The sequence below is a fragment of the Balaenoptera ricei genome, chromosome 3, assembly GCF_028023285.1.
Source record: "Balaenoptera ricei isolate mBalRic1 chromosome 3, mBalRic1.hap2, whole genome shotgun sequence".
NCBI classification, from domain to species: domain Eukaryota; kingdom Metazoa; phylum Chordata; class Mammalia; order Artiodactyla; family Balaenopteridae; genus Balaenoptera; species Balaenoptera ricei.
The window spans coordinates 29350378-29373864 of NC_082641.1; the positions used below are offsets into that span (position 1 = coordinate 29350378).

A 23487-nucleotide genomic window follows, 5' to 3' on the forward strand; every position below is an offset into this window, starting at 1 on the left:
CCAGGATGGCTGCATACGAAACATTTGGGGAGTTATTTCAAAATATAGAGTCCTGGACACTATTCCTCTAGAGATTCCAACTCAACACGTCTGGGGTGAGGGGCAGGATGGGGGGAGCCAGGAACCTATATTCTTTACAAGCATTCCAGATAATTCTAATGCACTGCCAATTTGGGGAACCAATACTAAAGACCAAATGACAACCACACTGCCCTCCTTCCCCCTCCCAGGAATGTCTTTGACTGAAAAACCTTTTTAATGTTTCTCATCTTGCCATCCACCCTCAAACTTCCCCAGGCCTCCCACCTCAGGCCAAGAAACATGCTGAGTCTGCCAAGAACACACTGATGACCTGGAAGGGAAACACGACCTCAGACAAGGAGAAAAAGGAAATCCTGGAGACTCTGGTCATGCTCTACTACACTGTGGGGGTGGCCTGGCTCCTACAGAACCGATATCCTTCCCTTCCCAGTGGGGTCTGGAGATCAGGGCCAGGGGCCACCCATGCCACATGGGTCGTCTCACACAGGGTGAGAGGTGAAACCAAGGGCTCGTAGCTCCATTCTGACATCCAGGTCTTCCACAAGCCTCTGCTGTCCATCTAGAAAGTACGAATGTTCCTCCTGTGTCTATTCATATGAGCTCTGAGTTAAGCCATGGGAGTGTTCTCACTGGGGACACAGCCCCTGGCCAGCTGGAAGTTTTTGGAGCCTGTCCTGCTCCTCATAGAGCGCTCAAGACAGTGTTAGCAATGAGGACGCAGGTGATAGCAGTGGTGGCCATGTAGGAAGATGGAAAATGAATGGTCATTTAAAGCACCGTTTGTCAAAGTAGGCTGCGCATTGTAACCCCCTGGGGGAGCTTTCAGAATTATTGCTATTTGGGTCCCACCCCAGAGAGTTTGATTTAGTAGGTCTGGGGTGCATCTGTTCACTGAGATTTTTAAAAGCCCCAGGTGATTGTAACATACAGCCAAAAACCTCTGATTTAATGTACACGTGATCATTTTAGTTTTTCTGAAATGCCGTTGAGAACACTGCCCATGAAACCAGAGGCCAAGCAAAATAGACAAAAGAAATAGTTCTCCATATTTCCGGAGGGGAACTGTTATATATGCCTCTCCTCAAAAACCTTGTGATTTTGACAGCTCCTTTTGGTACCATCTCCACTTGAAAACTGTTCAGGGTCTTTCATGTTCATGAATAATCATAAGCCCTCTTTGAGCCCATGTGTCCCCAGTCTCTCCTCTCTACACATCCCCCTCTCTACTTTTTTGGTCCTGATGCTCAACTTGCAAAATCTGATATGTTTCCTTCCTCTCTTATGCCCTTAGTAGAGGGCTATTGAAAATGTGGGATAGAAGGATATTTGGGAATTAAGGGGATTTTCTTTCCTGCTATTTGCCTCTCGCCAAAAACCTGCTTTGCTTGGACTTTCTAAATGACCCAGAAAGTCCCTTTCAGCAGAATTAGTTCCTCTCTTTCACCATTCACAGAAACCCACTTGGGAGAAATGAATAATTGTTGTCACACAGTAGATGCCTCTAAGGAAATCCAGTGTAATTTACGGTTTCCGTTCACTCCAAACTCTCACCACCCATCCTAGCCCTGGATTGCTGCAATACCACAGGACACCCAGGGCCCTGTTCCTTTTCTGAAGAATTCTCCCTTCTTGACAACATATATAGATGGAAAATAGAGAACATAGGGAAGGGTGCATTTTCAAATACTGCTTCATTTTCCTAAGGGCCCCTTTTGTTTGCTTACTAACTGCTGCCCATGGTCAGTCGGGGGGGGTTTGTGTACCTGGCATTCTCCTTGACTGTTTCACTGGCAGAGAGGCTTATTTCAACCTGCAGAAGTCAGAGAGAAACATGAAGGAGCTGAAAAAATCATATAAGGGAGGTGCTTGTGGATTACAGGTCTCAGAGAAAGACCTAACAATTGCTTTGGGCAGGTAAGATCTGGGCTTAGACAAGCTTGGACTTTTATGGCTAAGGCCTGGAATTACATGATTGTCTTGTACTCTCTATATAAAGGGAGAAAAATATTCAGAGCAAAAGACCCAGAGACTCAAATGATAGTAAAAGAGGCTCATATTTGCCAAACGCATACACCATGGTCTAAGCTTCGTGTGCTCTGTCCCATTTAATTCTCACAGCCACCACTGAGGTAGTTGGTGCAACAATTATGTCATTAGAGAGAGGGCAAAGAAACTGAGCTGAGGTTAAACAAACTGTCCAAGGTGAAGCTTTTTTTTTTTTAATATATAAATTTTATTTATTTATTTTTGGCTGCGTTGGGTCTTCGTTGCTGCACGCAGCCTTTCTCTAGTTGCGGCAAGCGGGGGCTACACTTCGTTGTGGTGCGCGGCTTCTCATTGCGGTGGCTTCTCTTGTTGCGGAGCACGGACTCTAGGTGCGCGGGCTTCAGTAGTTGTGGCACGTGGGCTCAGTAGTTGTGGCTCGTGGGCTCTAGAGCGCAGGCTCAGTAGTTGTGGCGCATGGGCTTAGTTGTGCTGCGGCATGTGGGATCTTCCCAGACCAGGGATCGAACCCGTGTCCCCTGCATTGGCAGGCAGATTCTTAACCACTGCGCCACCAGGGAAGCCCCAAGGTGATAAGCTTTAAGTGTTGGATCTGAACTTGATCTGAACTTACAGACTGTTAGCCCTTCCTTGTGCTGCCTCTCATACTTACTGTAAAATTATATTTTTTTTCTGAATTGCCACCTACTTTTGTCATCAAGTATGACAACTTAAAAGATGAGGAAGGAACAGTTAATGTAGACAATTTATTGGAGGTCCATGAGTTATGCATAGCACGTGCATTTTAAGGGAAAGTTGTATTCCATATGGAAACAAAGTTCATGGAATTTGTTCAAGCCGGAATGAGACTTAACTGTTTCACAGTTGAGTTAGGGATCCTCTGAGAATCAGAATATTTAGATACGAGAGTGGGCCCATCAGATTATCAGAAGAAAAAAAGAATAATAAAAGGTTTACTATCCCCTAGAGTTTTCAAATATCTTCACATACTTAAAAGCAATCTGTTTCCAAAACTGTAAGCACTTGGCATGGTAGGGTAGGTGACGGAATAGTAAGGAAATGACATGAGTCATGCCTGCCTCCTCTAAAAAGCCATGAATCTAGAAGTTAAACGGGAAATGGCAGGGAGATGTCCGAACGTCCAGAGTTAAATATTGAATTAAGTCCACAGGCCCATAAATTAGAGTCTAGTGAATGTCTACTGCTGTCACACGGGGCAGTGACTAAGGTTTTTGAGCTTGTGTGAAAGATAGCCTTGTTCCTCTTTCAGAATAAATTTGAGTGCATATTTCATTCATCCATTCCACACTGTTGACCTGTTTTGTACATGCATTGTTCTAAGTGTTGGAACGTTTACTAAAGTATAACTACATCCTAGACACTGTTCTAAGTGCTTTACATAATTTATTTCACTCAGTCTTATACCACAAGCCTATGAGGTAGGTATTTTTCTTTTTAATTTACAGATAAGAAAATTAAGGCATGGAAAAATTAAGTAGCTCAGGGTGACAGAACTAATAGGTAGGAGAGCCAGCACTGGGTCGTCTGAATCCCTAGCTCACCTTCTATGACACACTGAGTTATGTCTGATACCCACCAAATATCTAGGAAGGGCAAATCCTTTTTCCCATTTGAAGAGTGGGGAAAATGAGGCCAGATTGTTCAGGCAGGTCAGACAACTTGGCTGATTATCTCCCTACAAGCTCTTGATGAAAGGCATTATCATTCTATAACTTCTGCTCTTATGGTCAAGGGAAATAGTGGTCTGACTGACAAAAAAAAAATTTGTGTGTGTGTGAAGAATTATCAGATAACATGCCTTATATATTCTTTTGACGGAAAATTCTAATCTTCAGAGGAGGGAAAAACCTTCCAGCTTAAAATAAATTGTAACTATTGCAGAATGCCTTATATAAAATAATTTTATACACACACTTATATTTTTAATTCAACTTGGGAATACAAAGATGGGGGCATGGGGTGAGGGAGAAGAAATATTGATTGTGTATCTACTATATGTTAGGCAATTTTACGTATTATTTTTAATCTAATCTTCATAACAACCTTGTAATTTAGGTATTCTTAACCTTCTTTTATTTGGAAGGAAATAAAGACTCCTGGAGTTTGCCCATAAAGCTAATAACTGTGAGAAGCAGCTTTGAACTACTCATGTTCTTCTCTTTGTGTCTTGCTAACTCTAGAAAGATAAACCTAAATGAATGCTATTTTATTATCATTAAAAAATTATATTCCCCATTGTTTTGGAAATTTGAAAGAACAGACATATATGAAGAAAATAAAAGTCAATTGTAATGTCACCACCCAAACATAACTGCTATGAACAATTCAGTTATCTCTCTCTCTCTCTTTCTCTCTCTCTATATGTTTAAATATAAATATATGTGTATATACACACATATATAAACACACACACATATATACATGTCAGGATTATATATATATATATATATATATATATATATATATATATATATATACATATATATATACACATACATATATATTTAACATCTTTATTGGAGTATAATTGCCTTACAATGGTGTGTTAGTTTCTGCTTGATAACAAAGTGAATCAGCTATACATATACATATGTTCCCACATCTCCTCCCTGTTGCGTCTCCCTCCCACCCCTCTAGGTGGTCACAAAGCACCAAGCTGATCTCCCTGTGCCACGTGGCTGCTTCCCACCAGCTAGCTATCCATTTTACATTTGGTAGTGTATATATGTCCATGCCACTCTCTCACTTCGTCCCACCTTACCCTTCCCCCTCCCCGTATCCTCAAGTCAATTCTCTATGTCTGCGTCTTTATTCCTGTACTGCCCCTAGGTTCTTCAGAACCATTTTTTTTTTTTTTTTTAGATTCCATATATATGTGTTAGCATACAGTATTCGTTTTTCTCTTTCTGACTTACTTCACTCTGTATGACAGACTCTAGGTCCATCCACCTCACTACAGATAACTCAATTTTGTTTCTTTTTATGGCTGAGTAATATTCCATTGTATATATGTGCCACATCTTCTTTACCCATTCATCTGTCAGTGTACACTTAGGTTGCTTCCATGTCCTGGCTATTGTAAATAGAGCTGCAATGAACACTGTGGTACATGACTCTTTTTTTTTTTTAATTTTTAATTTAATTTAATTTTTTTTTATACAGTAGGCTCTTATTAGTTATCCATTGTATACATATTAGTGTATATATGTCAATCCCAATCTCCCAATTCATCACACCACCACCACCCTCTTGCCACTTTCCCCCCTTGGTGTCCATACATTTGTTCTCTACATCTGTGTCTCAATTTCTGCCCTGCAAACCGGTTCATCTGTACCATTGTTCTAGGTTCCACATATATGCATTAATATACGATATTTGTTTTTCTCTTTCTGGCTTACTTCACTCTGTATGACAGTCTCTAGATCCATCCACGTCTCTACCAATGACCCAATTTCGTTCCTTTTTATGGCTGAGTAATATTCCATTGTATATATGTACCACATCTTCTTTATCCATTCGTCTGTCGATGGGCATTTAGGTTGCTTCCATGTCCTGGCTATTGTAAATAGTGCTGCAATGAACATTGGGGTGCACGTGTCTTTTTTTTTTTTTAATTATTTATTTATTTATTTTTGGCTGTGTTGGGTCTTCGTTTCTGTGTGAGGGCTTTCTCTAGTTGTGGCAAGCGGGAGCCATTCTTCATCGCGGTGCATGGGCCTCTCACTATCGCGGCCTCTCTTGTTGCGGAGCACAGGCTCCAGACATGCAGGCTCAGTAGTTGTGGCTCACGGGCCTAGTTGCTCCACGGCATGTGGGATCTTCCCAGACCAGGACTCGAACCTGTGTCCCCTGCATTGGCAGGCAGATTCTCAACCACTGCGCCACTAGGGAAGCCCGCATGTGTCTTTGTGAATTATGGTTTTCTCTGTGTATATGCCCAGTAGTGGGATTGCTGGGTCATATGGTAATTCTATTATTAGTTTTTTAAGGAACCTCCATACTGTTCTCCATAGTGGCTGTATCAATTTGCATTCCCGCCAACAGTGCAAGAGGGTTCCCTTTTCTCCACACCCTCTCCAGCATTTGTTGTTCGTAGATTTTCTGATGATGCCCATTCTGACTGGTGTGAGGTGACACCTCATTGTAATTTTGATTTGCGTTTCTCTAATACTTACTGATGCTGAGCAGCTTTTCACGTGCTTCTTGGCCATCTGTATGTCTTCTTTGGAGAAATGTCTATTTAGGTCTTCTGCCCATTTTTGCATTGGGTTGTTTGTTTTTTTAATATTGAGCTGCATGAGCTGTTTATATATTTTGGAGATTAATCCTTTGTCCGTTGATTCACTTGCAAATATTTTCTCCCATTCTGAGGGTTGTCTTTTCGTCTTGTTTGTAGTTTCCTTTGCTTTGCAAAAGCTTTGAAGTTTCATTAGGTCCCATTTGTTTATTTTTGTTTTTACTTCCATTACTCTAGGAGGTGGATCAAAAAAGATCTTGCTGTGATTTATGTCAAAGAGTGTTCTTCCTATGTTTTCCTCTAAGAGTTTTATAGTGTCTGGCCTTACATTTAGGTCTCTAATCCATTGTGAGTTTATTTTTGTGTATGGTGTTAAGGAGTGTTCTGATTTCATTCTTTTACATGTAGCTGTCCAGTTTTCCCAGCACCACTTATTGAAGAGACTGTCTTTTCTCCATTGCATATCCTTGCCTCCTTTGTCATACATTAGTTGACCATAGGTGTGTGGGTTTATCTCTGGGCTTTCTATCCTGTTCCATTGATCTATATTTCTGTTTTTGTGCCAGTACCATATCGTCTTGATTATTGTAGCTTTATAGTATAGTCTGAAGTCAGGGAGTCTGATTCCTCCAGCTCCGTTTTTTTCCCTCAAGACTGCTTTGGCTATTCGGGGTCTTTTGTGTCTCCATACAAATTTTAAGATGATTTGTTCTAGTTCCGTAAAAAATGCCATTGGCAATTTGATAGGGATTGCATTGAATCTGTTGATTGCTTTGGGTAGTATAGTTATTTTCACAATATTGATTCTTCCAATCCAAGAACATGGTATATCTCTCCATCTGTTGGTATCATCTTTAATTTCTTTCATCAGTGTCTTATAATTTTCTGCATACAGGTCTTTTGTCTCCCTAGGTAGGTTTATTCCTAGGTATTTTATTCTTTTTGTTGCAATGGTAAATGGGAGTGTTTCCATAATTTCTCTTTCAGATTTTTCATCATTAGTGTATAGGAATGCAAGAGATTTCTGTGCATTAATTTTGTATCCTGCAACTTTACCAAATTCATTGATTAGCTCTAGTAGTTTTCTGGTGGCATTTTTAGGATTCTCTATGTATAGTATCATGTCATCTGCAAACAGTGACAGTTTTACTTCTTCTTTTCCAATTTGTATTCCTTTTATTTCTTTTTCTTCTCTGATTGCCATGGCTAGGACTTCCAAAACTATGTTGAATAATAGTGGTGAGAGTGGACATCCTTGTCTCGTTCCTGATCTTAAAGGAAATGCTTTCAGTTTTCCACCATTGAGAATGATGTTTGCTGTGGGTTTGTCATATATGGCCTTTATTATGTTGAGGTAGGTTCCCTCTATGCCCACTTTCTGGAGAGTTTTTATCATCAATGGGTGTTGAATTTTGTCAAAAGCTTTTTCTGCATCTATTGAGATGATCATATGGTTTTTCTTCTTCAATTTGTTAATATGGTGTATCACCTTGATTGATTTGCGTATATTGAAGAATCCTTGCATCCCTGGGATAAATCCCACTTGATCGTGGTGTATGATCCTTTTAATGTGTTGTTGGATTCTGTTTGCTAGTATTTTGTTGAGGATTTTTGCATCTATATTCATCAGTGATATTGGTCTGAGTCTTCTCCCTTTTTTTCTTGATGAGTCTGGCTAATGGTTCATCAATTTTGTTTATCTTCTCAGAGAACCAACTTTTAGTTTTATTGATCTTTGGTATTGTTTCCTTCATTTCTTTTTCATTTATTTCTGATCTGATATTTATGATTTCTTTCCTTTTGCTAACTTTAGGGTTTTTTTTGTTTTTCTTTCTCTAACTGCTTTAGGTGTAAGGTTAGGTCGTTTATTTGAGATTTTTGTTGTTTCTTGAGGTAGGATTGTATTGCTATAAACTTCCCTCTTAGAACTGCTTTTGCTGCATCCCATAGGTTTTGGGTCGTCGTGTTTTCATTGTCATTTGTTTCTAGGTATTTTTTGATCTCCTCTTTGATTTCTTCAGTGATCTCTTGGTTATTAAGTAGTATATTGTTTAGCCTCCATGTGATTGTATTTTTTACAGACTTTTTCCTGTAATTGATATCTAGTCTCATAGTGTTGTGGTCAGAAAAGATACTTGATACAATTTCAGTTTTCTTAAATTGACCAAGGCTTGATTTGTGACCCAAGATATGATCTATCCTGGAGAATGTTCAATGAGCACTTGAGAAGAAAGTATATTCTGTTGTTTTTGGATGCAATGTCCTATAAATATCAATTAAGTCCATCTTGTTTAATATATTATTTAAAGCTTGTGTTTCCTTATTTATTTTCATTTTGGATCATCTGTCCATTGGTGAAAGTGGGGTGTTAAAGTCCCCTACTATGATTGTGTTACTATTGATTTCCCCTTTTATGGCTGTTAGCATTTGCCTTATGTATTGAGGTGCTCCAATGTTGGGTGCATAAATATTGACAATTGTTATATCTTCTTCTTGGATTGATCCCTTGATCATTATGTAGTATCCTTCTTTGTCTCTTGTAATAGTGTTTATTTTAAAGTCTGTTTCATCTGATATGAGTATTGCTACTCCAGGTTTCTTTTGATTTCCATTTGCATGGAATATCTTTTTCCATCCCCTCACTTTCAGTCTGTATGTGTCCCTACGTCTGAAGTGGGTCTCGTGTAGACAGCATATATATGGGTCTTGTTTTTGTATCCATTCAGCCAGTCTATGTATTTTGGTGGGAGCATTTAATCCATTTACATTTAAGGTAATTATCGATATGTATGTTCCTATTACCATTTTCTTAATTGTTTTGGGTTTGTTACTGTAAGTCTTTTCCTTCTCTTGTGTTTCCTGCCTAGAGAAGTTCTTTTAGCATTTGTTGTAAAGCTGGTTTGGTGGTGCTGAGTTCTCTTAGATTTTGCTTACCTGTAAAGGTTTTAATTTCTCCATCGAATCTGAATGAGATCCTTGCTTGGTAGAGTAATCTTGGTTGTAGGTTTTTCCCTTTCATCACTTTAAATATGTCTTGCCACTCCCTTCTGGCTTGCAGAGTTTCTTCTGAAAGATCAGCTGTTAACCTTATGGGAATTCCCTTGTATATTATTTGTTGTTTTTCCCTTGCTGCTTTTCATATTTTTTCTTTGTGTTTAATTTTTGAAAGTTTGATTAATATGTGTCTTGGCATGCTTCTCCTTGGATTTATCCTGTATGGGACTCTCTGCATTCCTGGATTTGATTGACTGTTTCCTTGCCCATGTTAAGGAAGTTTTCAACTATCATCTCTTCAAATATTTTCTCAGTCTCTTTCTTTTTCTCTTCTTCTTCTGGGACCCCTATAATTCGAATGTTGGTGCATTTAATGTTTTCCCAGAGGTCTCTAAGACTGTCCTCAATTATTTTCATTCTTTTTTCTTCATTCTGCTCTGCAGTAATTATTTCCACTATTTTATCTTCCAGGTCACTTATCATTCTTCTGCCTCAGTTATTCTGCTATTGATTCCTTCTAGAGAATTTTAAATTTCATTTATTGTGTTGTTCATCATTGTTTGTGTACTCTTTAGTTCTTCTAGGTCCTTGTTAAATGTTTCTTGTATTTTCTCCATTCTATTTTCAAGATTTTGCATCATCTTTAGTATCATTACTCTGAATTCTTTTTCAGGTAGACTGCCTATTTTCTCTTCATTTGTTTGGTCTGTTGGGTTTTTACCTTGCTCCTTCATCTGCTGTGTTTCTCTGTCTTCTCATTTTGCTCATCTTATTGTGTTTGGGGTCTCCTTTACACAGGCTGCAGGTTCGTAGTTCCCGTTGTTTTTGGTGTCTGCCCCCAGTGGCTAAGGTTGGTTCAGTGGGTTGTGTAGGCTTCCTGGTGGAGCGGACTGGTGCCTGTTCTGGTGGATGAGGCTGGATCTTGTCTTTCTGGTGGGCAGGACTGCGTCTGGTGGTGTGTTTTGGGGTGTCTGTGACCTTATCATGATTTTAGGCAGCCTCTCTGCTAGTGGGTGGCGTTGTGTTCCTGTCTTGCTAGTTGTTTGGCATAGGGTGTCCAGCACTGTAGCTTGCTGGTTGCTGAGTGGAGGTGGGTCTTAGCATTGAGATGGAGATCTCTGGGAGAGCTTTTTCCATTTGATATTATGTGGAGCCAGGAGGTCTCTGTTGGACCAATATCCTGAACGTGGCTCTCCCACCTCAGAGGCACAGGCCTGACACCCGGCCGGTGCACCAAGACCCTGTCAGCCACACAGCTCAGAGGAAAAGGGAGAAAAAAAGAAAGAAAGAGAAAAATAGAATAAAAAGAAATAGTTATTAAAATAAAAAATAAAAAAATATTAAAAATAAAAAGAATTAAAAAGTAATAAAAAAAAAAAGAAGAAAGAAAGAAAGAGAACAGCCAAACCAAGAAACAAATCCACCAATGATAACAAGCGCTAAAAACTATACTAAAGAAAAAAACAAAAAAACTGACAGACAGAACCCTAGGGCAAACGGTAAAAGCAAAGCTATCCAGACAAAATCACACAAAGAAGCATACCTATACACACTCACAAAAAGAGAAAAAGGAAAAAAAATATATATCTATATACAAAAAAAGGAAGAGAGCAACCAAATCAATAAACAAATCTACCAATGATAATAAACTCTAAATACTAAACTAAGATAAACGTGAAACCAGAAACCAGTCAGTCGCATACAGCAAATCCTAAGTCTGCAGTTGCTCCCAAAGGCTACTGCCTCAATTTGGGGATGGTTTGTTGTCTATTCAGGTATTCCACAGATGCAGGGTACATCAAGTTGACTGTAGAGATTTAATCCGCTGCTCCTGAGGCTGCTGGGAGAGATTTCCCTTTCTCTTCTTTGTTCGCACAGCTCCTGGGGTTCAGCTTTGGATTTGGACCCGCCTCTGAGTGTAGGTCACCTGAGGGCGTCTGTTCCCACCCATACAGGATTCGGGCACTCTGGCTCACTCAGGCTGGGGGGAAGGAGGGGTACGGATGCAGGGTGAGCCTGCAGCGGCAGAGGCCAGCGTGACGTTGCACCAGCCTGAGGCGTGCCGTGTGTTCTCCTGAGGAAGTTGTCCCTGGATCACGGGACCCTGGCAGTGGCGGGCTGCACAGGCTCCCGGGAAGGGAGGTGTGGATAGCGACCTGTGCTTGCACACTGGATTCTTGGTGGCTGCAGTAGCAGCCTTAGCCTCTCACGCCCGTCTCTGGGGTCCACGCTGATAGCCGTGGCTCGCGCCTGTCTCTGGAGCTTGTTTAGGCTGTGCTCTGAATCCCCTCTCCTCGCGCACCTTGAAACAATGGTCTCTTGCCTCTTTGGCAGCTCCAGACCTTTTCCCGGACTCCCTCCCGGCTAGCTGTGGTGCACTAGCCCCCTTCAGGCTGTGTTCACGCAGCCAACCCCAGTCCTCTCCCTGCGATCCAACCGAAGCCCGAGCCTTGGCTCCCAGCCCCCGCCCACCCTGGCGGGTGAGCAGACAAGCCTCTCGGGCTGGTGAGTGCTGGTCGGCACTGACCCTCTGTGCGGGAATCTCTCCGCTTTGCCCTCCACACCCCTGTGGCTGTGCTCTCCTCTGTGGCTCCGAAGCTCCCCCCTCCCCCACCCACAGTCTCTGCCCGCGAAGGGTCTTCCTAGTGTGTGGAGACCTTTCCTTCTTCACAGCTCCCTCCCACTGGTACAGGTCCCATCCCTATTCTTTTGTGTCTGTTTTTCCTTTTTTCTTTTGCCCTGCCCAGGTACGTGGGGAGTTTCTTGCCTTTTGGGAGGTCTGAGGTCTTCTGCCAGTGTTCAGTAGGTGTTCTGTAGGAGTTGTTCCACGTGTAGATGTATTTCTGATGTATTTGTGGGGAGGAAGGTGATCTCCACGTCTTACTCCTCTGCCATATTGAAGGTCTTATCAGGATTATATTTTAAGTATAGTTTTATAACTGTATTTTGAACTTAACACATTTAAAATTTTTCTCCATATTAGTCTAAAAAGAAAACATGATTAATGTCTGAAGTATTTTATTGTATGATGTACCATAATTTATTTAACCATCCCCTTTTGGTGGGGGAATATTTACATTGTTTTCTCTATCCTCTCTTGTTTTTAACTGAGGGGGAATAAACTAAACTAAATCAAACAAAGAAAAACCTCTGCTTTGGCCTAAAAGAGAGGGAGCCAGAGGTAATAAAATTTTATTTTGATTTTAAAAGTCTTTGTTTATGGGTAAATTATCCCATGTTATGAACTGCCGGAAGCCATTTTTTCCATTTGCTTTTTTATAAAATTAGACTATTGCATGATATACTAATGGGTTTGATGAATGGTAGTCAGTGGAATCTGGTGGGTAAAATGCAGGTTAGTAGGAGTTTGTTTACAACAAGGCTAGGTTTTGAGCCAGCCACTCAGATGATTGGCCTATGAAGGCCAAATCATTTAGTTCTTAGAATCAGCTCCTTTTGCATCTACAAAGCAAGTGGCCTCTCTGTGACTTTCCATTCTTGTCCCTTTTCTTATAGAGCCCCCTTGGCCAACCGCAGGTTAAACCTAGCTCTGGCATACTTTGAAAAGGCAATTGACAATGTTATTGCTGCTAAGGGTGATAGGACATCAGATCTGGTTGGTCTTTACGAGGAAATTGCTCAGATCGAGCAGCTGAGGAAGAACCATGACCAGGCCGTCCAGTACTTGCAGCAGGTAGGTGGGTTGGCTGAAGCCCCGGTCAGGTGGGCTTGTTTGGCCCCAGGCCCAGTTCCCAGGGCCAGGGACGCTTGGGCTTCTCAGAACAGGGGATGGGATCGATTTTCCTCCAGATCCACACAAGAGACCTTCCTCAACTTTAAATGACCTGGACAGAGAACAACGACTCACAGTGGGCCTATCTGCTGTGTGACCTGATTTAAGACAGCATTTCCCCTACCAGGGTTCCCTCACCTCTGTCTGTGCTGGGAAGAGGGAGCTGAGAAAGTCTACTCCAGGGAAAAAGGCCATAGGGGCAACTGAACTTAAGTCTTTAGCAAATGCAAAGGACTTTTTAAATGAAAATTTATGATATTTTGGTGCCATACCGTCATTTGTCCGTTAAACTAGTCTAGCTGGTTGTATCTCAAAGTTTATGGTTAAACCACCATAAGTGTGTTTTGCTTGTAGGTAAGTAATTTGACAAATGCAGAGGGGAAAACAAAACTAAACATACAAAGGAATGAGTTTATCATAATGGAAACAGAGTAGGGCACTATATGTATCATGTACTTGAAACGTCCCTTGAAACTGCTAGTTAAATTCACCTTTTCTCTCCTCAAATGAGAACCATGCTCATGGCCTCAGGTATCTCTCATAACCAAAAACAGATCACAGTACTGGATTTCCTGTATCACAGAAAAGGTGTAATGCCATCCAACAGTGTATGTGGAAACAGTCTGCTACTGAAGAAAAGGCATTGCAGACAATCCAAAAATCCAAGGTTATTAACGTCACACAATGGAGAGATGTTAGGGAATGCTGCCCTGAAAGCAGGGAGTCCACTGCTTACAGAGAAAGCCAATCTGGTGTGTCCAAGACTCTCTTAAAGCAGTGGTCAGATCAGATCAGAATGGATAAAACAATAAATAATCAGTGTTTCCTAATGACAACAAAAATAATAGTTCAAATTTATGGAATGCTTTTACCATGTGCACTTGAGGATATATTAATTCATTTAATCCATGAAATAAGCATATGAAGTAAGTGCCATTTTTTTTTTTTTTTTAATCTTAAGGATGAGGAAACTGAAGCCCAAAGAACTATAGCTAATTCAGTTGAAGTTGTGTAGCTAACAAGTGGGGGGGTAGGGATTTGAACTCAGAAAATTTGACTCCAGAGCCTGTACTCATAACAACCCTGCACAGTGTCTTAGCTCTAAAGTATTGTCTGATAATCTCTGGAGTTCCTTGAAACACCTCATGGTGTTTGGCCTGTGACAAATGAAGTACAGGTGGCTCTTCTCTTGCTGGTGCGTGTGGACTGGATGTTTTCTGTCTTCTTTCTCTTTCCAGATTGTTACTCCTTCCATTTCAGTTCAGATAATAATAATAATAAAATCTGTACTTCTCTAGTGCTTACTACGTTCCAGGTGATATTCCCAACACTTTACATGTATTCATTTAATCCTTACAACTGTTTGTGATAAATACTATTTTTGTCACCCCTGTTTTATAGTCAGAGAAATTAGTGACTTGCCTTATGTTACAGTAAATGGCTGAGCTAAGATGGGAACCCAGGAAGTATGGCTCTAGGTTTCATGCTTCACTAGACTTTTTTTTGACACTGAGCCTTTGAGAGGCTGAGCTAAAGTTATGATTTTATTTCTGCTATGAAATGTAATAAAAATAATCATAGCTGACATTTATTGAGAACTGACCATGTGAAGGGTACTGTGCCCGGTGCTTTGCGTGCACCATCTCATTTAATCTTTCCCACACCCTAATCAATGGAAACTAAATATTCCTTCTACATATGAAGGTAAAATTCCTTGCTCAAGATGCACAGCTAGGAAGTAGCAGAGCTGGGACTCAAACTCATCTCTCGCGTAACTCTATGATTATATACATATCAGCTTTCAGTCAACTAACAATTCTATGAGAGCTACTATAAAATCCACAGTGAAACACTGTCATTTGGGTACTTAGCTGGTCATGATTTTCTCTATTCCAGGGCCATTCTATCTGTGTTTCTTTGTTCACTGAAGTCAGCCCCCAAGCTGCAGAGGCGAGCGCGTTACTAGCCAAGGCTGATGCCACGTCTGGAGAGGCCCAACACAGGGGTAGGTAGAAGAGGTGGTTTTGCAGATATTAACACTTCCCGGTCATAGGAGGGAAGCACATTGGCAAATGGAATGGTCTATCTATCAATATGGACAGATTATAAGTAGCTGTTCATGTCTGTGATGGAAAGATAAGACTGGCTACCATTTTTTTTTTTTTTTTTTTTTTTTAATTTTTATTTATTTATTTATTTATTTATGGCTGTGTTGGGTCTTCGCTTCTGTGCGAGGGCTTTCTCTAGTTGCGGCAAGCGGGGGCCACTCTTCATCGCGGTGCGCGGGCCCCTCACTGTTGCGGCCTCTCTTGTTGCGGAGCACAGGCTCCAGACGCGCAGGCTCAGTAGTTGTGGCTCACGGGCCCAGTTGCTCCGCGACATGTGGGATCTTCCCAGACCAGGGCTCGAACCCGTGTCCCCTGCATTAGCAGGCAGATTCTCAACCACTGCGCCACCAGGGAAGCCCTGGCTACCATTTTGTAGGAAATCATTTAGGCATGAATTTAGGCACAATCCTATCTCCCCAAATTAGTTGGAACATCAAAACCAGTAAGATCAACTGATTTCCATTTCCTTTATTCCCTTAGAGTCTCAGCAAAACTCACCTGCATAAAGAGCAGAAATCCTCCACGCTATGAATGTGACCCGAGATGTATCAGTTAGTGAGGAGGTCCAGTGATCAAAGAGAAAAACGTTGGCTCTTCCCCTCATCTTCCTCCACTCTCAGCCTCCTTGACTCTTCCTCTGGCTTATATGAGAGAATGTTTGTAGCAGCTAGAATTTTCTTGATTTATATTCAAAAGTGAGGTACTGGGGGTTCTAGAGGAAAGCCAAGTCATGAACTCATGCAACATTAGTCCTTCCTTAGGCAGAGTCATCCTTTTCAAAGTGGGCAGCTTTGGGAGAGACACAAAGGAACTGGTAAGGGAGGACACTGTCCCATGCTCACCCGGTTTGATCCAATTAATGGACACGAATGTATTCAGTGGTTTATCGGGAGGAGTTGGGGATTTGTAAAGAATGTAACTTAAATATTTTTTAGATGTTGATTTTCTCTGCTTATAAAAGTAATCCATTTTGGTGGACATTATTTTCCAGTCATATATGAGAAAAAGAGAGAGAGAGGAAAAGTGTGTGTGTGTGTGTGTGTGTGTGTGAGAGAGAGAGAGGGAGGGAGGGAGGGAGGATATTATAGGGAAAGTTTTGTGTCCTACTTTTTTCCACTCTTGTATTCCCCCATGTTATTAAATAAACTTTTTTTTTTTAGTTTTCAGAAGTTATTTGGATATTTTGAATATTGTTTTCTTTAGCATGAATGTTAATTGAAGCTTCGTATTCTGTGTTTTCTAGCTAATCCTCTTGCTCATTTAAAGAATGTCCTTGTGAATACTCACAGTATTTGTGCTCCATCTATATATTTGATTTTTTAAAAATTGGTGGGAATGTAAATTGATACAACCACTATGGAGAACAGTATGGAGGTTCCTTAAAAAACTAAAAATAGAACTACCGTATGACCCAGCAATCCCACTACTGGGCATATACCCTGAGAAAACCATAATTCAAAAAGAGTCATGTACCACAGTGTTCACTGCAGCACTATTTACAATAGCCAGGACATGGAACCAACTTAAATGTCCATCAACAGATGAATGGATAAAGAAGATGTGGCACATATATGCAGTGGAGTATTAGCCATAAAAAGAAATGAAATTGAGTTATTTGTAGTGAGGTGGATGGACCTAGAATCTGTCATACAGAGTGAAGTAAGTCAAAGAGAAAAACAAATACCATATGCTAACACATATATATGGAATCTAAAAAAATTCCATCAATGAATTTTTGGATTCATTCTGATGAACCTAGTGGCAGGGCAGGAATAAAGACGTAGACATAGAGAGTGGACTTAAGGACATGGCAGGGAGGGGGAAGCTGGAGCGAAGTGAGAATAGCATCGACACATATACACTACCAAATGTAAAATAGTTAGCTAGTGGGAAGCAGCAGCATAGCACAGGGAGATCAGCTCGGTGCTTTGCTATACCTAGAGAGGTGGGATGGGGAGAGTGGGAGGGAGGCTCATGGGGGAGGGGATGTGGGGATGTGTGTGTGCATGTGGCTGATTCACTTTGTTGTATGACAGAGACTAACACAGTATTGTGAAGCAGTTACACTCCAATCTATTACAAAAAATACAAAAAAAAATTAGTTATGGTTATTAAGAAATTTAATCTATTTGTGAATATGTAAAATTTGTTTTTTATGAGAAAAAGTTTATGATTATGGAGTTAGGAGATTCCAAGGCCACCTTATTCTTTTCTTGGATACTAATTTTTAACTTTAAGGGAAATCTGGATCGTCACCTCCTAGCATTCACTAAATTCCAGATGGATTAATATTTTTTACATCAAAACTAAAAAATATAAATTAGCCAGAAGAAAGTACAGTACTGGAATAAAATGTACTGAAGTTAAAAATTGGAGGAAAGAACTCTCTGAGCACACAAAGATATACCAGAAAAGAAGAGATTGATAGGTTTAATTATGAAAAGACCTAAGACTTGTGCCTGTCATGAAATACCATAGATAAAATAAAAAACAAACTCAACCAAGATGAACAGATAACCCAAATAGACCCTAATTATTAAAAAAAAAAAAAAAAAAAGGATTTGTAGTTAACTTTCTGAGAAGGAAATCTCCAAGCCCAGGTGATTTCACTGGGTAATTCTACTTAACATTTAAAGAAGAAATAACACCCATCCTACATAATCTTTTCATAAAATTGAGGAAGAGGGATTACTTCCCAACTCATCTTATGAGGCCAGCATCACCCTGATAACAAAATCAGGCAAAGACATTGGAAGAAAAAACAAAACCAAAACAAAAAAACCAACTATAGACCAATACCTTTCATGCACATAGATGTAAAAAATCCTCAACAAAATATATAGCAATATATAAAGAAAGAATAATACACCATGATCAAGTGAGGTTTTTTCCTTGAGAATGTCAGGCTGGTTCAGTATTCAAACCTGAATCTTGTCAGTTGATGCAGAAAAAGCATGTGACAAAATTTAACATCCTTTCATGATGGAAGGGGAACTTCCTCAATCTGATAAAAGGCCTGTACAAAAAACCTACAGCTAACATCATGTTTAACAGTAAGACTGAATGCTTTCCTCTTAAGATTAAGAACAAAGGGAAGATGTTCACTCGCTACTCTTACTCAACATAGTACTGGAAGTCTTAGCCAGTGTAATAGGCGAGAAAAAGACATACAGCTTAGAAGAAATAAAATGGTCTCTATCTTTAGATAACATGACTGGCCAAGGAATCTAGAATTCCAAGGAATCTACAAATCTCCTAGATCTAGTAAGTGAGTTTAAGCTTCACAAGGTCATAGGGTACAAGATCAACACACAAAAACCAGTCATATTTCTATATTAGCAAGGTACAACTGGAAACCAAAATTTTTAAAGATATCGTTTACAATGGTCCCCTCCTCCCAAGTGAAACACTTAGGTATAAATCTAACAAAATATATACAGGATCTATGTCCTGAAAACTACAAAATCCTGATCAAAGAGGTCAGAGATGACCTAAATAAATGGAGACACACTGTGTTCTTGGATTGGAAGACTCAATATAGTAAAGAGGTTAGTTCTTCCCAAATCGGTCTATGGATTTAATGCAATTATGATCAAAATCCCAGTAGCAATTTTTGTAAATATAGACAAGCCGACTCTAGAATTTATAGGGAAAAGCAAAGAAACCAAGAAGCTAAAGCAATTTTTAAAAATAGTACAGTTGGAGAGAATCACACCACTTGATTTTAAGACTTCCTCTAAAGCAACAGTTAGCAAGAGTGGTATTGGTGAAGAGATAGACAGAAATCAGAATCATTGGAACACAAGGAGAGTCTAGAAATAGACTTAATTAATTAATGGCCAATTAATTTTTGACAAAGGTGCAAAAGCAATTCAATGTGTAAATGATAGTCTTTTCAGCAGATAGTATTGGAACAATTGGTATCCACACGCCAAAAAAACCCCCAAAACACTCTCATATTGTACATAAACATTAACTCAGAATGAATCATTGTCCTAAATGTAAGAGCTAAAATTTACATTTACTTTACAATAATCAAGAAATAATATAAAACAGCAAAGACGCCAATTTTCTTCTATCAAATTGTCAACATTTTAAAAAGGGTAACATTTGTGATTGATGAGAACAATTTGATTACAAACTCCCTGAAGAGCAATTTGGCAGGATGTCACACATCTTACAACTACATATATTTTAAAACTGTAATGAGATCAAGCTTTCACCCATCCTATGTGAAAATTTTAAAAATTTGAAAATATCTAGCTTTTGCCAGACAGTGGGTAAACAGGTCTGCTCATTCATAGCTGTTGGGAGTGATCGTGTAAATTGATATGAAATAGGGGGACCAATTTGATATATCTAGTATAATTGAAAAGGAAACATGTATAAGGATGTTCACTGTGGCAGTATTTGTAATTGTGAAAAATTAGAAACAACCTTATCAATAAATGAAAGGAAAATTTGGTATATTAACTAGATAGAATTTTGTAGTGTTTAAAAGGGCTAGATTTTGGGAGTTCCCTGGTGGCCTAGTGGTTAGGATTCCGGGCTTTACTGCCACGGCCCGGGTTCAATCCCTGGTCGGGGAACTGAGATCTCGCAAGCCGTGCAGTGTGGCTAAAATAAAATAAAATAAATAAAAGGACCAGATTTTATAAATAAAGAGAAGGTTAATTTTAAAAAACAGCATTAAGGAAAAAATAACTTGCATTTTTAGGACACAGAAAATACTACTGTTTATAGTTACATATATGTAAACATGAAAAATGAACTGCAAAGTAAGTAGAACTGCATCAAAATGTACATCAAAATGTAAACAGAGGCAGAGACTTCTGGCTGTGGCTTTGTAAAGAGGTCTGTATACACTCTCAACATACACAGCAAATGCACACACACACACACAAACTAAATAAAATGATCAAAAACACCCATTTCAGGGCACTGGAAATAGATAAGCAGCAAACAGATTGCAAATCATTCTCAAAAAACTGTTAGAGCTTTAGATAAAGAGAGAGTCTTTCTGGCATCTTGCGTGGGGCTGCTCCTGTCCATCCGCTGCCCCAGCTTAGTCCTTGAGAATAGCAATTCTATCAGCATGGAGCTAGCCAAGAGAACCAGCAGCTTTGCTGGCAGAGGAGACTGCCGACTCAGTTTAGAGCAAGGGGCAAAAACCTACAGATTTATCAGATAAAAGTGGCCGACTTAGTAGGAAATGAATTGGGGATCGCCTGATATTTGTTAGCCTGAATTTGTTGTACTGGTTGGTGTCAGTCGCAGGCCAATCATAAATTTTAACCGGAGGAACCTTGAAATGAGAGAGCCATAGAAAGGCTAGATGAGCTTTCCAACATCCCTGGCCAACTGGGAAACCACATACACATGCAGGGGACATTGGAGAGTCCAGCAGAAAGTAACAAGCAAAGGAGACTTGAAATGTGGCAGAGCTTTAAATGTACCCCCCAGTCTACATACAGATCACTCAACAGAGGATGAAAGACATAGACCACAGTGACCATAACCAGGCTGGCCTTGGTGAGTGGGAGTCCAAGTTGTTGAGCCCACTCCTGGTACCAAAATCTGTGTTAGAGTTCTCCAGAGAAACATAACCAACAGTATATATAGATAGAGATATAAAAGAGGAGCTTTATTATAGAAATTGGCTCATACGTGGTTATGGAGAATGAGAAGTACCACAATGTGCCATCTGCAAGCTGAAGAACCAGGAATGCTGGTGGTATAATTTAGTCTGAGTCTGAAGGCCTGAGAACCAGGGGAGCTGATGGTGTAAATCCCAGTCTGAGGCCAAAGGCCTGAGAACTGGGGGACGTGGGGGCCACTGACGGAAGTCTTGGCGCCCAAAGGCCCAAAGGGCAGGAGTAGATGGATTTCTCAACTCAAGAAAAGAAAGAGACAAATCGCTCTTCCTTTCCCCTTTTTTGATTCTATTCAGACCCTTAATGGATTGGATCATTCCTGCCTATGTTAGTAAGGGTAGATCTTCTTTACTCAGTATACTAATTTAAATGCTAATATCTTCCAGAAATATCTTCACAGACACAGCGGAAATTATTCTTTACCAGCCTATCTGGGATCCCTTAGCACAGTCAAGTTGACACACAAAATTAACCATTGTAAGTACATATTTGGGGGCAGGGTTATATTGGAAATCTCTGTATTTTCCACTCAATTTTGCTGTTAATGTAAAACTGCTCTAAAAAGTCTGTTAATCAAAAACGAAAACAAAAAACAAACGCACACAAAAATAACACCAGAGCAAAGACATTAGCCTCCAAGCTCCATGGGGGAGACAGATTCTGTAGTTTAAAAACAAAACAAAACAAAATCCCACAAAGATGTATCAGAATCTGTGATTGCTCCTATGTATTATCTAAAATGTACAGTTGTCAGCAAAAAAGAGACAAGAATACAAGGAGGCAGGAACCTGTGACTCAGAAAAATTGACTCTAGGGAATTCCCTGGCGGTCCAGTGGTTAGGACCCTGTGCTTTCACTGCTGAGGGCCTGGGTTCAATTCCTGGTCAGGGAACTAAGATCCCACAAGCTGAGCAGCACAGCCAAAGAAAAATAAAGAAATAAAAATAAAGAAAAGAAAAGAAAAAGGAAAAGAACTTGACTGTAAGTGGGCTGGATGTTGGATTTAGCAAAGGCTTCAAAGTAGCTATCATAAGTATGTTCAAAGAATTAAAGGAAACTGTTCAAAGAATTAAAAGAAAATATTATGAAAATTACTTAGTAAATAGGAAATCTCAATAGAGAATATAAACTACTTTTAAAAACCAGCTAAAATGGAAATTCTAGAGTTTTAAAATATAGTAACTGAATGAAAAATGTGTTAATGATCACATCAGATTTGAGATGGCAGAAAAGATAGAGATAGCTCAAAAGTAGGTCACTAGAGATGATCCAATCCAAAGAACAGAGATAGGAGATATTGAAGAGAAACGAAGAGCATAAGAGATCTGTGGGACAATAGCAGATGTACCAACACTCACGTAATGAGAGCTGCATAAGGAGAGGAGAAAGAATGAGGCAGAAAAGCATCTAAAGAAATAATGGCCCCAGAGTTCCCAAATTTGATAAAAATGTTATCCACATATTCAAAAGTCTCAGTGCCAAGTAAGGTAAGCACAAAGAAAACCATAATTAGACACAAAGTCAAATTGCTGAATGACAAAGAGAAAATCTTAAAAGCAGCAGTGGAAAAACAACTCTGTACGGGGGAACAACAATAGGATTAATGGTTTATTTTTCATCAGATATATGAAGGCTAGAAGGCAGTGGAATAATATGTTCAAAATACTGCAATAAAATTCAACCAAGAATTGTACATCCAGCAGAACTATCCTTCAAAAATGAAGGTGAGATAAAAATATTTCCTGATTAACAAAAACAGGGTTTGTTGGTAGCAGTCTTGCCCTAAAAGAAATACTAAAGGAAGCCATTAGGCTGAAAGAAAATGACAGCAGATGGTAACTCAAATCCACAGAAAGGAATGGAATTGGAACTGATAAGTATGTGGATAAACATAGTAGACTGTATACACATACACGAATATTCACCAACTTGTGAATGTGTAAACAAAATGTGATATATCCATATGATAGAAAACTACTCATCAATAAAAAGGAGTAAAGTACTAATTCATGCAACAACATGGATGAACCTCAAAAACAGTATGCTACATGAAAGAATCCAGCCTGAAAAGACTATATATTGTGTGATCACATCATGTATCATGATTATATAACTATATAAATTTACTAAAACCTTATCAGACTGTATAATTACAATGGGTGAATGTGTGGTATACAAATTACACCTTAATACAGTGGTTAAAAAAAATGTTAGTGGGCTGTTCCTGAGTGATGTGTATGGAGATAATGTTCATTTTCTTTTTGCTTCTCTGCATTTTCTAGATTGATTACATAAACATCTATTATGTTTGGAAAAAAAGACAACATTAGAAGTAAATTTTTAAACAATAACAACTGTATATTTAAAGTTCTTTGAAAATCAAAACTCACCCTCTCTCTCCACACACACATACACTGAACAGAAGCCCCGGTAAGCAGTAATCTCCATCAGATTTTAATTTAGCTAAAAACATAGTCTTGCGTTGCACTTGGGAGTTTAATATGATGGTTATTTTAGGTCTCAGGATAAGACTGTTCAGACATAAGCTTTCTTTTCCTACAGAAAGTCCATGCATTTCATCAAGAGAATAAAATCAGAACATCATCTGATATGCCATCAAATTATATCTCAGAC

General features: G+C 39.5%; 1 protein-coding gene across 12 annotated transcripts in view; it reads left to right on the forward strand.

Moving 5' to 3' along the window:
- The window catches only part of TTC23L (tetratricopeptide repeat domain 23 like), a 69620-nt gene that overhangs the window by 16021 nt on the left and 30112 nt on the right, over nucleotides 1–23487 (forward strand). For all 12 annotated transcript variants that reach the window (XR_009502289.1, XR_009502288.1, XR_009502287.1 and 9 more), the window contains exons 3-6: nucleotides 298–454; nucleotides 1831–1956; nucleotides 12815–12992; nucleotides 14988–15096. Coding sequence is in view for 9 of the 12 variants with exons in the window: in XM_059916215.1 (XP_059772198.1) it covers nucleotides 298–454; nucleotides 1831–1956; nucleotides 12815–12992; nucleotides 14988–15096 (570 nt within the window). In the remaining 3 variants the exon portion in view is untranslated. The remainder of the gene's footprint in view (nucleotides 1–297; nucleotides 455–1830; nucleotides 1957–12814; nucleotides 12993–14987; nucleotides 15097–23487) is intronic.